Consider the following 16,591-nt stretch of genomic DNA (forward strand, 5'->3'; position numbering starts at 1 on the left):
TTGTACATTGGTGTTCTCTGTAAGCTTGAGAATGAAAATATATCAACTATTTTATTTAACACTGCTGTTTAAATGTGTAGAAAATAGCTAAATCGAATTTTTGTGAAAGAAACAAGTAAAAGTTACACCTGAAAATATGCTCAGAGTTTCGGTTTTTTATGAACATGTGACTTGTATTTTTGTCAATTAGCTAGAATCAGTATGAATGTGAAAAGTTAGGGTACAGATTCCAAATTGATTAAATTACAAGAATCGACTAAAGTTAAAACTCAAGCGCAAGCTTGGCTATACTTGGTCATTAGATCGAGTGAATGTAAAATATGATTTGAGGGTGAGAGAACTATTTTCTCTATTTGAGTGTGACTTTGACATAGAATTCTCTTGTTTACTTTTATTCTTTGTGATTTTAAACGGTTACAGTTTCTATTTGGCATGAAGCTGTGCTTTGTTTTTTGTATGTGTCTGTGCGTTTCTCTCTCCTTCTAGTCTGTGAAGAACTTGTGCCATTATGGAATTTAAGTTCTTAGAAGAGTGTCTTGATTTTTTGTTCTTTGATTTTCTTAGCAATACACTGAATTTTAAGCTAAATATATTTGTTATGGTTGGTTGATAAACAGTTGAAACCGAAGGATATCGCTCTAAGCTTGTAATGGTTCGTGCTGAATTAGAACCATGGGAAAGACAGGTCATTGATCACAAGGGAAAGCTTGATGTTGCATGTACTGAATCGAAGCTCTTGACTGATAAGGTGGTGGATTTATTTTGTCATTTGATATGTTAGTGATGTGCTTAGAATATTCTCTGATTTCTAGCATTTACAAGGATATGTCAGTCTGGATACTAAACCAAAAGGATATTTAAATCTGGGTACTAGACCTATAGTGAGCTGACCTCAGGAAGAAACATTCATTCTTTTCAAACTGTTGCATTGCATGGAGTTAGGGTCATAGTTTTAACTTGTTACTTATAAATTGCCTGTCTGTTAAAACTGGTAGCAGAAGTAATACCATATCAAATTTTGGAAATTTGTACCATTTTTTATCTTCTATTTGATTAGATGCCTTAAATTACTTTCCGGGTGAAATTTTTGTTTAAATGTGCTCGTTTGCTGTTTCAGCATGAAGCTAGTCGTTCTGCTTTTGAAGATGCGCAGAAGCAGATGGGTAATATTTTGGAAAGAATTGAAAAAAAAGCTTCAAATATCGCAAAACTACAAACTGATATAGAAAAGCACCAACATAAGGCATCAGAAGCTCATAAAGTGGAAGAAGTTCGTAATTTCTGATTTACTCTTCCTAGACATGAGTTAAAAATTGATTATAGTTGCTTTGTGCTTTAGATACTTTTACTTTTCATTTCATTTTTTCCATTTCCTCAATGCAGGAGAAGCAAGTTGACCTCCTACCAAAATTAAAGGATAAAGTAAGCACTCCTGAAGGGGTTCCACGTCTTTTTGATCTAGTAAGAGTTCAAGATGAAAGAATGAAGCTTGCATTTTATGCTGCTTTGGGTAACACTGTCGTAGCAAACGATCTAGATCAGGTATTCAAGCTTCTTTATGCAAGCTCATACTAATTATTTTCTTTTTGTATGATTGCTAGAAAAGTTCCAAAATACATGTCTAATCGCTTTAACATGGTTAATCTCATAGTTGTTAAAGGCACGCCTGACCCTAGGCCCAGGTCTTAGCACCTCTGTAGCAGAGAGGCAGACGATGTTCAGCAGGCCTGTGGCGGCGGTGCGCCTTGTCTGAAGTGCACCTAGGCGCATGGATAGGATTTTTTTAGGGTTTTGAATTAGAATAAGTTGTTCTAATCTCAGCCCTATAGCTAAGTACTTAGAATAAGTTGAGCTAAGCCGAGTTGAACATATCTATATCCATATATGGTTCACATGTCTAAACGAGTCAAAATCTTTATCAATACATTTAAATTCTAAGTTAGGTGTAGGTTTATTTAAAAATATATTATTGATACGGGCATACAAATTATTACTATGGTTTTCACAACAGTATTTTGATGAAAAAGGACATGGTTAGAGAAGAATTTTTTAGATAAGTATCATCTTTAAACCTCGAATATAATATGATTAAAAATTGCTATGATTAAAGTAATCATATAACAAGCTGCTCATTATTCAAGTTTGACATGTTTATGGAAAAAGCCTCAATTTTGCTTGACATTTTGTTGTGTATAATCATCTACAAGCTTGAATGAGTAACTATCAGGCCTTGTCACTGGCTTGAATTGTTTCAGCCCTAAGAAGAACTTTTTTTGATGTCATCTATAGATGAAGGGAATGGAGAAAAAGAAATTTTATATGGCTGACAATCTGTAAAGGGGTGAAAGCTTTTTTTGATTGATCTGAATTGTTTTGCATTGGTTGCGGCTATAGAAGCTGGCCTGTCAAAATAGAATACTGCTTACTGAGTCTATATATTAAGTTATTAACTTATTTTCTGGCTTTCTTTTAATTACTTCAAAAACTAAAGATTATTGAAACACAGGACAAGTCAACTGTAACCAAGTCTCTGCTGAGCCTGCATGAAATACACTAATTTACTCAACAAGATGTTATATGATATTAAGAATGAACTTTTATGCCACTAACTTCTAGGTACGTTCTCAAGTAAACTACAAATGGAATCCCTTGTTAATGAATAATACTGACGCACTTTAATCTGCTAGGTAAGAATAACCTTTTATGCATGAGCTTCTAGGTACTTCCATAAGTAAACTACAAATAGAATCCCTTGTTAACGATACAAAATGTAATGAATTCTAATATGCTTCATCTCATGTTATGAATAGTTTCCATAGTCTTTGAAGGTATTTTGAGAGCATAATTATGTTGTCTTCAGATATACTGTTTAAGCTTAATCTGGAGAAGAAAGCTCAACTTTATTGATTCTGAATTTATAGGCTACACGGATTGCATATGGTGGAAATATGGAGTTTCGACGTGTAGTTACACTTGACGGGGCCCTTTTCGAAAAATCTGGTACGATGAGTGGTGGAGGAAGTAAGCCGCGTGGTGGTAAAATGGGCTCATCTATCCGAGCTGTGAGTGTTTCTGGTGAAGCTGTTGCAAGTGCAGAGAAGGAGCTTTCTATTAAAAAAAAAGGCGGCCCGGTCGCATTACGCGTCCCCGCTGAGCGAGGGTCCGGGGAGGGGTCCCACCACAAGGGTGTATTGGGGGCAAGCCTTCCCTTGCCAATTTAATTGGCAAGAGGCCGCTCCTAAGAGAAGGAGCTTTCTATTATGGTTGATAAATTAAATGGCATCCGTCAATTAATTGTTGATGCAGTAAGAAGTTACCAGGCGTCAGAGAAAGCAATTACGCACTTAGAAATGGAATTAGCCAAATGTCAGAAAGAGGTAGCTTTTCTGGTTAAGTTTACATGAGTTTGCTTTAGCTGTTGCTGATAGAACTCAGTTTTTTTAAACTAACTCTCAAACAGATTGACAGTTTACATTCAGAACATGGTTATCTGGAAAAACAACTTGGTTCCCTAAAGGCAGCATCTCAGCCAAATAAGGATGAACTTGACAGGCTAGGGCAGCTTAAGGAAATGATATCTTCAGAAGAAAAGGAGATCGATAGACTGACAAAGGGGTCTAAAGATTTGAAGGAGAAGGTATATGAAATATGCAGAGTCTAAACATTCTGGAAACCAAGATAACAAACCTTGTCTGTTTTATTACTGATTTGTGCTTAATTTTTTGACTCTCTTAAATCTTTGAATTTATTCCTGACTTGCAATTGACTTGAACCAAAATTCCATATATTATTTAGTTTTGCTACTGTCGAATTTAATTCATTAAATAATATATATATATATATATATATATATATATATATATATATACATATTTATTTTTTTTATAGGCTGTGGAACTCCAGAATAAAATAGAGAATGCTGGTGGTGAAGTATTGAAAGCACAGAAAACAAAGGTCAACAAAATTCAGCTGGTAAGAACTAACATGACTTCATAATCTCTAAATTGCTCCAATTTTGTTTGTTCTAATTTAAGCTACTTACCACCAGGATATTGATAAGACTAGCACGGATATCAACCGTCACAATGTACAAATTGAGACAAATCAGAAAATGATAAAGAAGTTAACAAAGGGCATTGAGGACTCAAAGAAGGAGAAGGATAGGCTTGTTGAAGAGAAGGAAAAACTGAGAAATGTTTCCAAAGAAATAGAAGAACGGGCATTTGCAGTTCAGGAGAATTATGAAAAGACACAGAAGGTTTGACTTTTTCCTTAAATTTTAAGTTTCAACAAGGTCTGACTTATCAAGATAAGTTTTGCCTGCTGATACATGCCTTGGCTTTTCTGCAGCTGATTGATGAACATACGGAAGTGCTGGATAAAGCCAAAACTGAGTATGAAAATGTGAAAAAAGTTGTGGATGAGCTGCGGGCATCACAGGTACTTTGCCACATCAAATTCTTTGGCTAATGTCTTTTCTTTTGGTCAAATGACTGGAATGGCTAATGTCTTTTCTTAGAAATAACATGTTCGAGTTGGCAGATCGATTGGTTGGAATATACAAAACAGACAACTGCACCAAAAGCATAACAATCAATCCAGGCAGTTTTGTGGTGTGTCAAAAAGCAGCATGATTCTGAACATGGTTTTTTGCAGTATGAATCAATGTAAGGTGCAATTCCATTATTATTTATTTTGTATAGGCCTGATTTGCACGTACTTGTAACTTTCAAATATCAACTCGATATTTATTAGAAATTGTTCGATAGCATACATGCAAATACTCTGGATGGTGCATATTATAAGGTGTCCTTGGAATACTATGTAGATGCCATGACACACTTTTCCCATTTGTTGATCATGAAAACAGATGGTTTTGGATTGAATGACTTTAAAACACCGCCTTCTTGTGTATAGTTCTTGGTGCTTAACTATTACTTTGAAATATACATTAGCTTGCTCAGAAGCATCATGATCAAGCTCGAATGATCTTAGCTGGAAAGGGAGATTAGCGCTTGGCTGGCAACCTATTTAACACATGCTTCTTTTATATTCATTTGCACTACTTTTGTTTACATGTAATGCCATCACAGGGTATCAAGAGGGTCATTGTTGGTAGCTTGCTCACCGTTGCGTCTCATTCTGCGAACTGAGTGAAAAAGAACGAGGAGAAATTGCTTGGACTGCTTTATCAGTGACTCTAATTAGATTATAAGACCATGCTCCAAGCAATGTTCCTACCACCGGTCCAACAAAGTAGACCCATAAACTTTTGTAGTGTCCACTGGCAATTGCTGGTCCGAGTGTCCTTGCTGGGTTCATAGATCCTCCAGATACTGGCCTGATCATCACTACACCTCATTAGCTACATAGCTTTGGCTATATATATATATATAAAAGTTACAGTATCTATGGCTTACCCGGCAAGGATGGAGGTTATGCATACAGAAGAACCAACTGCTATGCCTGCTAACTCTCCTATCTGCAAAAATTACAAAAACATTCTGTGAATGAATACTGAATAGAGATTATTTTTTATTGTGCAGTAGTGGGAAAAGGTGAATTTGGAAGGGTAGTAATAGATATTTACAGCCTTAGTGTCAGTTGCAACAGCTGAAGTTACAAACATCATAGTAAATGTTACAACCATTTCCATTATGAGAGCTTGAACATCTGAACCAGAAGGTGAAGTAGTCCCAACATCTTTTATAGGTTCAAGTAAAACTTTTAATGTAAATGAAGCGTATATTGATCCTGTTATTTGTGCTGCTCCATAAAATGGTACCTGCATTAAAAAAAATCCAATAACTGAACTGAAAAGAATTATGCATTGCGTCTGTTCATAAGCTATGCTAATTTTGCGTTTTTATGTCGTGTCAGTCGAATTGCCTCATGAACATGTCATGTGGCTAGAAGAGATAGGTATTTGCTGGTGGCCTCAAAATGTGGCCATCAGCAGGTATATGATATATCTTTTAGCATTATTATTGATAAATTGTGTCGGAAATTATTTATTGGATTGATCTGAAACATTTTGATAATGCAATGTGTTCAGTTGTGTGGTCGGAAGGTGTTAAGCTACTACTTTCCACATACTCAAAGTTACAAAAATGGCCCCACGTTACCATTATGTAAGTGTCTTGTAGCAATCACCTGATGTACACAAACAAATTTCATGAAATTCAATCAGAATAAACATAATTTCATAATAAGTTTATATCCAATGGTGATTGATTAAATTAGCAGTTAACATTATTGTATGATTCCATGTTTTTTTATCCAGTTCTACGACATTGTTGGTACAATAATAAAGAAATCTCATAATACCTGATTACATCCAAAACTCAAAACTTTTAGCACAAATAAATATAGACTGACCTGGTTCCATGGAAAATGTCCAAGGGAAGCAAAAGCAAGAGTAACAGCAGGATTCATGTGAGCACCAGAGACGTGTCCTACAGCATAAATCATAACAGTAACTATAAATCCTCCTGACATTGAAGCAGCTAACTTGGAACAATACTCATTGAGTTTTTTCCAGATTCTGATGACACTATTTCTATATCTTCTGTTGTTGACTGCCTCAGATTTGTTGTCATTTTCTTTTTTGAAATAAATGAGTAATAGAGCAAGAGATAATCAATGAATGAAGAACCACAAATTGGTCATATATATTCTTTCTTTGCAAGGGAAAGCTAGACACCAACTCCTTTTTATACCTACTTTCTTCATAAAATTACGCTTTTAAAATCTGAACTATTAATAGTTAGAATTTAATTATTTATTTATTGAATAATTAAAACTTAACTATTGATTTAGAAATCAATAGCATGATTAATGAGAATCTAAATCTTCATAGCAAGAACATAACCAAATACTTGAGAGATTAATGGATAAAAATTTAGTAAGAAATGCGATTTTTTTTGTTACAAGAAATGCGATTTTTTTAATTCGTGGTTAATTCCATTGTTCTACCAAATGTGTCAATTTTTTTGAAAATAATTAAATTACGACGGAATTTTATTTTTAGCTACCGAAAATTTGAACAAGGGTTTTTTTGAAAAAAAGAAAGAAAGAAGGGGTCTGATTTAGGCTTTCCCTTCCACTGTATAACTGCATTAACATGTACTGATATAATAATGATGTATAATTATTTTCATATCGGGAGTAAGGGACTGATCTAGCTCATGGTTGGATATCCTTAAAATCTAATCTAAGGGTACTAAAAAAAGTCAAACCAATCTAGTTTAATCCAAAAATAATTAATTTATTAATTTATTGGATTGCTTTTAACCAACCCGTAAGGATTTAATCCAAACCAAATCCAACTTTTAGAAGGATGTTGGATTAGATGGAAGATTATTGATTTGGTGTGGTTTAATTTTCTTCACGTTTCAGCTTTGAAATTGAATTCTCAAATTATTATCATCTTAATTTTGATTTTCAGTTTTTCTGTCATAAAGGTAAATAAATAAATATGATATATTTATGAACTTTGGCTGAACTTTTGGGTGTTTTAAGAATTAAGCTATTGATCATTTATTTTTTCATATTAAGCCCTTGATCATTGATTCTTTTATAGATTAGGCCATTATTTAACTTTTTCGTCGAGTTTGGACTGCATACACCGTTAAGGCGATTCGGTTTGTTGACATGGACAAATAAAAATAAGAATTCCTTAACTAGGAGAGATAAAAATTAAAAATTAAAATGAAATTTATAGAACTTAACTTCCAGTATATTTTTCCAAACTCGATTTTCTCCTCTCCCATTTTGTGATTTTCAACATTAGAATCACTAAATTGATCTTCTCATCTCCTAAACTCAATGGAAAAGTTAAATAAGGATCAAATCCATAACAAAATTAATGATCAGGGACTCAATATGAAAAAATAATTGACCAGGGACTTGATCCTTAAAATAGGTAAAGTTTAAGGGTTTAATTATGCTTTTTGCCTAAATATAAATAGAGTAGAATTTTCTAGCTGAGAAATATCAGGACAATATCGGGTCCGGCCATGTATTTTAGACACACTAAACCTAATTTTTTTTATAAATAAATTTAAATTTAATAAATATAAAAGTTAATTAATTGCTAAACTTATTAATATAGGTAAAATGAGTAAAATTTACATCGAAAACCTAGAGTGACAAATAATATGAATTAAAAAAAATCTTTTTTTAACAAATAATATGAACGAGAGAGGGAGTAATATTTTTTAATTCAATATTTATTTTTAATATATATTATACAATTAAACTATTTAATACTTTCAGTATTTATAATATTCAACACTTAAAATTTAATATTTATTTTTTCAACAGTTAATTTTAAGTTTTATCAAACTCACCTAAGTCTTTTTTTTTATCTTTTTTGTTAGAAAAAAAACAAAATTTGACTAAACCCTAAACCCAAAGTCTTAAATCCTAAATTCAAAACCCTAAAACTTTAAACTCTAAACTAACGTTGGAAGTAACAATATATTAATTTTATTAATTTTTCTTGTGCATCACATACTAATTTATCATTAATATAATTTAAAGAATCACATCTAATTAATTACTGATAAGATTCTAGTGTCATATAATTTGCCTATTTTTATTTTTATTATTTTATTTTTGTGGGCCGTAAAAACAGTGGATTGAGCTAAAAAAATCAACTATTCATTGGGATTTTGGCCCATTAATTTCGGATAAATCTCAAAGTCCATTTTTATAAAGTTTGGGAATGAATACTGAAAAAATATATTCATGTCATTTTCAAAACCAAGCATAGCCAAATTTTTTTTTCATTTCAGAGATTCTTATAGTGATTTGAAAAAATGGAGAATCACTATTTACCTCTCTATCGTATTGGAGAGTATTTTACTATTTCTTAAAAAATAAAACAAATAAAGGTTTTTTTAGGTGAGATATTATGAAAGATTTTAATATAATATTAATAAAAATATTATGTGAATTGAAATAAATTAGATAATATATTTTTGGAATCTAGGAAATGAAGTAATGGTTAGAAAAAATAGAGATGAAAAGTTTGAACTAGAGTTAGAGTTGCCAAAAGCAACATTAATTTGTTTAAACTATCATAATTCTTTGGGTAAATAATTTATTAGTCCTCTAGTTTTTACCTAACACACTGTTTAGTCCATCTATTTTGAAAAACACATTATAAGGTCCCTAACTTTTAGAGATGTATATCAAATGATAGTCTCATGTATTCATACCTTCAAATGACCATTTTTGTGTCTCCTATAAACAGCTTTCGCAATGTCATTTGATACCACATAGCCAGGACCATGTGCCCACGGCGGGTAATAATTCTGAGGCCATTCCTTTACTCAAGGGAAATTAAAGAACAAGAAGCACGTAAGACAACACATGCTACAGAAAAGTGAAAAAAAAAATAGTAAATCAACATATATTTTGCAGAAAGTTACCTCCAGGCTGATGTACCATTTACTGTTAGCATTCCTGTGGGGCTGGGAATTATAGGTGATCAAACCATAAAGAAGCCCATTTGTCACATTTGTTTTAGTCAAAGAAGCAAGAACTTCATCTACTTGAACAAATGCATCATCGTCTGTTTTCATGACATACTTGGCCGAAACAATTTCTGCCTGTCAAAAAGACAAAATGAGCCAACAAAAAACCACATTCTACATACACAAATAAGTGAAAACTTACCCTAAAAATACAGATTGTTATAGTCTTCCACGTTATAAGGCTATAATAGTCGACAAAAGGCAACAGCTGTATGTCTCCGTATGTTTGTAGCTCATCTCCGAGCTGTTCATTGACCATCTGGTTCTTGTGCTACAAAACATGATTTCATTCAAATTTATACTTTGTTTGGGTTAATCATGAGACTCAGACTATAGCTTTTTAGGATAAAACTGAATAGATATCATAATCAATCCAAGAAAATTGCACATGATGTATGGAAGGAAGCCCACTCAATAATGAAAACAACTTGAACATCTTGTCTAGCATGATAAAATTAGATGAACCATAACATCACTAACCAGACCAACAAAAAAGCGCACTGCAACCTCTCTTGTCTTTACTGCTGGGTATTGCATCCATGTTCTACGAACAACCATCCCGCGCTCAAAATTATTGGCAGAAGAAAACACACCAACAAAGAGATCTAGTGGCTGGTGCGGCACTAGTTGAGCTGATTTCAGTGACTCCAAATCAACAATGTGTTCTGATTCCTCAAATGAGGGTAATCCACTCGCCAGTACCGATATTAATTTCAAGTCTCCAGATATCCTTACTTCACTAATGAGCCATGGCTCCAAACTCTATAGACATCACATGAAAAGAATGAGCAAAAGCAAGTATACATTCCAATAAAATGATAGAAATGCTAACTAAGAGGAAAACAATAGAAATACTTCACGATAAGCGAAAGATGTTATGTGCTTTCCATCAATTGTCATCTGAATCCCTTCCTCTCCCACACTAAGTGTCATAACAGACAAGTACCCTTGCTTAAATGGGAAATACCTTCTAACTCTAGATCTGTTCTTAGACGTCGATGACGATACAGAAATGTTTGAGGATCCGGTAAACTTATAATCTTTACCCACCAATTCATTGCACAGGTTCAACTTATCAACTGCTCTACATGAGAAAAAGGAAGCTCAGAATTGAGAAATATATATAAAAATAGTGCATACCTCTTTACATTTATAGGCCGGAATAGAGAAATATCCAATAATATGCCTTGATCATAGTTTATTATATATGGCTCAAAACTAGGAGCAGGTTACAAATGTAAGATAAATCTATATCAATTAATTCCTTCTTAATCTCATAATTTCTTTAAGGAGACTAAAATGAAAAGTTTCAGTTCATTTTCTATTCATTACCATATATGTCATTTCAAATATTGAAGCTTGAATATTTTCCCATGTATTAGTAGTATTTCACTGAAAGAATAAGGAAAAAGGCTAGGAGAGAAGCAAGAACATCAAGTTAAAAATTCCTAGATGCCCAAAGACATTAACATTTCTACTTGAGAAATTAGAATACTTTGATGGTAAAGAATGATACAAAACATTAATGTTTGGTGCAGTGGTAATAAGAAGAGACGAAAACTTCAATACCTTTCTTGTTATCTTCAGGAACAGATGAATGGCACCGCTCCTCTCCCCCCCAATCATGGTTTGTTGTCCATGTGTTTTGAACAATCACAGGATCCTTAGTTAACTTATCACCTAGAAGTCGAATATTATAATGCAGAATAATGGGAGGCTGAGGCTCTCCTGAGAGTGGTTTCCCTGATAAGTCAATCTGGAAACTACCAAGAAGACCATTAGGAATGCCTATTATTGTAATTGCAGTACCCTGAATAAAGTCACAAGGAATCCGTAACTTATAACCATCATCTCCAAATTCTGTGTCATTCATTATGTTGAGAAAATAAGGGCATTTTTTCTCCTTCACATCATGAAGCGAACTTTTATTCACATTTCCTTGTTCCCTCTTCATAAAATAGTCCACGAGGCTTTCCCAGGCACCTTGAGCTTCCGTAATAGCCCCCATTGCATTAGTAAGACCTTGTGAATAGTTTACCAAGTGCCTCATATGGTGCCATGTCAGTAATGAATTCTGAATTTCATAGGAAAAGTTCCTTCTGATAAAGAGACTAGATACTACCGTTCCTGTAGAAACCACATGACTAGCAGAATTTGGGCTATAAAATGCAGGTGAAGGTCCAAGATCAGTCAATTCAAGAGGATTAGATAAATTCATACCAATCGGATTCAACAATGTTCTCTCCCTAAAACTATTTTTCATCACACCTGCTCTTAGAACCATCATCACAAAAAGAAACACAATAAGAAAACTTAGAAGCCCTTTCTTCATTTTTGCTTAACTGACCTTCGCTGAAATCAATGATGGTTACATTCCCAAAGGCGTCTCTGAAAAATCAGAGGCCTATAAATAGGGAGAGAGGAGGGTATATAGGAAATGCATTGAGCTTGAGCAACAATCTCCTAACCTGAACCAAAATCAAGTGTAAGTTTTCCAATCAACCAATCCGACTCATTTGGGGTAAATTTCATCAATGGTGTACAACATTTGTCTCATTTCACACTTTGGTGTACAACCTTCAATTTGTCTCACTAATATGTACGACCTTATAGGTGACCTCCCACTTTGGTGTATAGCAGGTAAAAATGACCGATCAACACTTGGTCAACGCGCCACCTCAGCATTTTTCATATACCCATTTAAAAAAGTGGGACCCACTTCTTATTCAATTACTAAAATATCCTTCCCTTTTATACAATTACTAAAAAACCCTTATCCCCTTCCTTGCAACCCCTCTCTATCTTTCCCTTTCTCTCTAAAAAACTTTCAATCTTTCCTTTCAAATACAATAATGAATTTGTACTTTCTAAATCCATGTTAGACCTTTCATTTTCTCTGCACAAAATTGTTAATTCAAAATTATCAATCAACCATCTTTACAATTACAAATTTATAACATGTTTTTATGTACCAAAGAGCTACTGGTTGAGCGTCTTTTCCTTAATAAGATCCCAGTTTTGAGTCTATTTGGTTTTTTTAATTATGCAATTCATTGGAGATCTGCAGCTTTCCTGCTTCTGGTTTTTTCTTCTTTTCGTTCTCTTTTTCTAGCATTTCGTTACCAGGTTACCTCATTCCAAAAACCAAATTGAAGTAAGAACAGTCATCATCTTGGGTGGTTCTTTTTCCTCTCCCTTCTTTGAAGGAGGAGGTTTATTTTTCAGTGCTTCTTTTTCGACCGTTTTATCAGAAATATCTTATTCTATATTCACCAGGTTCATTTTCGGTGCTTCTTCGATAGTTTTATCAGCAATATCTTGTCTTATTCTCCTATCTTCATTCTCTTTTTCTCGACCTATTCATTTTCTATTTCTTTGTTATCTTCTATATTGCTTCTTCAGAATCTGGTGCTGTATTATCTGAGTTACAACACCAGATTTTGATATTTCTTTTGAATCGCTGAGCTTGGTTGAGTTAGGAGATGTTGAGAAATCGGTTGAGCAGTGGTTTAAGGTTAGTGGACTGTTTGTTTTTTAAACCGGGAGAGACGAGTTTGATCCTGAAGAACAATAAATAAAGGAGGGAAATTAGATGAAAATGAGGTTGTTAAATGTTGAAAAAAAGTGTGGTAATGTCAATGGATTCAATCCCAGAATTGTTTTGTTGCTATTAAGAGAGATTGAAAGTTTTTGAGAAAGAGAGAGGGGGGGATTTAGAGAGAGAGAGGGGTTACAAGGAAGGGGATAAGGGTTTTTTAGTAATTGTATAAAGGGGAAGGGTATTTTAATAATTGAACAAGAAGTGGGTCCCACTTTTTTAATGGGTAGATGAAAAATGCTGATGTGGCGCGTTGACCAAACGTTGACCGGTCATTTTTACCTGTTATACATCAAAGTGTGAGGTCACCTATAAGGTCGTACATATTAGTGAGACAAAATGAAGGTTGTACACCAAAGTGTGAAATGAGGCAAAGGTTGTACACCATTGATGAAATTTACCCGACTCATTTGAGAACGAAAGATTCAAACTACAGAAATACATTAACTTAATGATGAGAATGCACAACATTTTATCAAATTTAACGGTCATTCAGTTCAGTCCTTAAATTCCTGTAATCATAAAATGCATGTGCCATGATCAAGTGGTTACAAACGCCGATTACTAAGTAGCTAGTAGGGGTTCCTACTTCCTTTGGAATTTTGAACTCCATAGTTAATAAAATTTAGGAAAAGATAAACAAAAGCAAACTTCAATCTGAAACTAAGTTGCATTGATAAATCAAAAACCGCAACAATCGGAGACATATAATCTATCACTTTTAAAACTAAGCTCCATCAAATGTACAGATAACAGAAATCAAATAAATGACACCAAGAAGTTGAAGCCAGAAACACAAAAACAAACGCTAATCTGACGCGTACTTACAGATAGAATAGAAAAAGAAAGAGAGACATACCTGAGCAGAAAGAGCAAAGACGAATGAAGTAGAACAGATGAAGAAGAAATGATGAAAGTTTTGGAAAGGAAGTTAAACTTTCGAATTTCCCGAATAAACTTCAACTGTACGCCAAATGGCGGTTGTTGTGTTGTGTGTGTCGATATTTTCTATTCAAAGGGTTTCTCATTATACTGAAGGAGGGAGTATATAATTTTCGGAATTCGGAGCATAATTTCCACCGGCCGTGCCTGCATTTGTTTTTTCTTTTATAGTTTAAATTTAAATAAAATAAAATAAAAATTTGAATAAGTTGAGTTTAATTCCATTACTCACTCTGCTGAACTAACAAGATTTAATCATCTTCTAATAATCCAATTTATGCATACGACAATTAAGGGCCTGTTTGGTTCAGCTGTTAGCTAATAGTTGTTGTTATTGCTGTTAGCTGTTTGCATTTGCATTTGCAGTTGCAGTAAGCTGTTAGCTGTTTATTATTAGCTGTTTAATTACTAGTGTTTGGTAAAATTATATTGAGCTGTTGCTGTTCGGATTTAAAATGTCTAAAATTGACATGTTTTAAATTAATAAACAATGAAATTATAAAAGGAAAAATGTGAAAAAATGCTCATAACGTTTACAACTATGAATAATTTTACTATTAACGTCTAAAATAGTGCAATTTTACCCATAATGCTGGTAGCTAAGAGCAATTTTACCCCTAACATTGACAAGTTGGGTCGATTTTAGATATTATTAGAAAACGTAGATATTTTATTTCTTATTCTACACTAATTGCACATATCAGTAGTTCTAAAAAAGAGATTTTTTTTTGTGATTTAATAATAGAATTATAAATTAATATTTATAAATTCGGCGAAATATTTCCTCTCTCTTTTTTTGTGCTTCCACCCGGGCTTTTCATTCTGTTTTATAGGGAGACCCGAGGAAAAATTTTAGAAAAAATTTCTATAGAAAGGTGCGGAACTTTCCCCGTCATATGAAAAAAGAATCCAGGATGACACCTTTCAAAAGACGAGTAAGGACAGGGAGGGGGAGGCTCTCGAAACCAAAAGAGATGGAGTAATAAATAGTGTATATGAGTCAATCAAGCTTACGGAACCTGACTAAACCAGAACTAACCTCTTATACCAGAAGAAGAACCATATGGGGACTCTAGGGCTTACACAGACTTCATTCCTTACTTTGTAACTCTTGCTTTATTCCTTACTTCGTGCTCCTGAGGGTGAGGAATCCGCGGGATAAACTAGATATGTTAGTTAGGTCTCGGCTTTAGGGAAGAATTCCTCTTCATAACAATTCTAATTGAGAGGGAGAGAGCAGCCCTAGGCTCCGCTTCTTAGGATGTGCAATGTATGATCCATCGATTGAGACAAGAATTCAAAAAATATTGAAAGGAGGGGAGGGCTTTCCTCGGATCATGTCTAGATATGTTGCCTTGAACTTGAGTTCTTTCAAAGCGCTTCGGAAGAACTTCTAAAAACGAAGGTAGTATTCTTCTTTTCGTTACTAACATCCTTGCTTTTAGCTTATCTTTCTATTCGTAACTTCTTATGCTTAGTCATTTCTTTATATTAGGTAACTCCTCGTTTCTATCGTTCTCTTTAGTCAATCCTTTTCTTTTTCTTTTCCTCATTTCGCTTGACTTAGTGGCTTGCACACAAAGAAGGACCAGTTGCCACTGACGCATCCTTATCCTTAGCAAGACTCCATTCACGACACAGTTAAACCTCTGACTTTAACAAGGATAGGATTCTCTTCCTCAACTGGCTTAGCTTATGAGGAAGAAAAACCAGGTCTTTCTGGTTATGTTTACGTATCCGCTCACCCAGCTCTTAGGAAAGCATTAAGATGACTGTTAATGACATCATTCATAGTAATCAGACTTTCTCCAATGATTTGGTTGTGCACAAACTCATTAAAGAAGAGGTTTTGATTGGGTGGAGTCCTCCGGAACCACTTAGGTCAAGCTCAAAATAGATGGTGTTGTTAAAGGGAGCTAATTCTTAGCTGCGACTGGCGGTCTTATATGCGATAGCAAAAGTGATTGGGTTCAAGGATTTGTTAAGAATATGGGTGTCTGCTCAGTGGTTAAGGCGGAGTAGCTTGAGACTTGCTTGGTCGTTGGGTATAAAAGAGTAATTTTGAAGTTGATAGCAAGATCTGCATCGACCTTATTTCTCGATATTTTATTCTCCTAACGAGGTCGCCTCTCTAGTGGGGGTCATTGTGGAGCTTATATCGGTAAAGAGTGAGAGATTTCTCTTCGTCACGTCTACTGAGAAGGAAATAGAAGTGCTAATTGGATAGCCAACTATGCAGATTCTCTGCCCTGGAGTGCACATCCTCAAAGAGATGTCTCAGAACTTAGGGAAGATTTAAAGCAAGAGCTCCTGGTGTTTTTTTTGTCTCGGTTTTGTGTCATGTAGCCTTGTGATACACTTTTGCTTATAAAAAATAGGGTAAAGTTCAAATAAAATCCCTCTGGTTTCACTAATTTTCAGATAAAGGACCGCGGTTTACTTTTTATCAAAACGAGGACTAAGGTTTTCAACTTTAGCAAAATAAGGACTTTTTCGATTGATACTATTA

At 34.1% G+C, this 16,591-nt stretch overlaps 1 protein-coding gene and 1 pseudogene across 1 annotated transcript; both read right to left on the bottom strand.

The window, feature by feature from the left end:
- Positions 1–5,087: 5,087 nt before the first annotated feature.
- On the bottom strand, positions 5,088–6,732 carry LOC136208042 (aquaporin NIP2-1-like; annotated as a pseudogene).
- Positions 6,733–9,218: 2,486 nt separating this feature from the next.
- Positions 9,219–11,874, bottom strand: LOC136208043 (beta-1,3-galactosyltransferase GALT1-like). Its single transcript, XM_065998886.1, has 6 exons — positions 11,112–11,874; positions 10,398–10,621; positions 10,023–10,304; positions 9,685–9,813; positions 9,438–9,617; positions 9,219–9,332 (listed from the first exon to the last, which is right to left on the bottom strand). Exons 1-6 carry the CDS (start codon positions 11,872–11,874, stop codon positions 9,219–9,221), a joined length of 1,692 nt encoding a protein of 563 aa, XP_065854958.1.
- Positions 11,875–16,591: the final 4,717 nt, after the last annotated feature.

The sequence above is a fragment of the Euphorbia lathyris genome, chromosome 10 (assembly GCF_963576675.1).
Source record: "Euphorbia lathyris chromosome 10, ddEupLath1.1, whole genome shotgun sequence".
NCBI lineage: Eukaryota > Viridiplantae > Streptophyta > Magnoliopsida > Malpighiales > Euphorbiaceae > Euphorbia > Euphorbia lathyris.

Bases quoted from the DNA above. Each gene is read 5' to 3' on its own strand.
- LOC136208043 (XM_065998886.1), bottom strand. From the start codon at position 11,874: ATGAAGAAAGGGCTTCTAAGTTTTCTTATTGTGTTTCTTTTTGTGATG. The intron at 9,618-9,684 runs GTAAGTTTTCAC...TCTTTTTGACAG, and splicing joins TAACAATCTGTATTTTTAGG to GCAGAAATTGTTTCGGCCAA. The intron at 9,333-9,437 runs GTAACTTTCTGC...CCTTGAGTAAAG, and splicing joins AATGGTACATCAGCCTGGAG to GAATGGCCTCAGAATTATTA.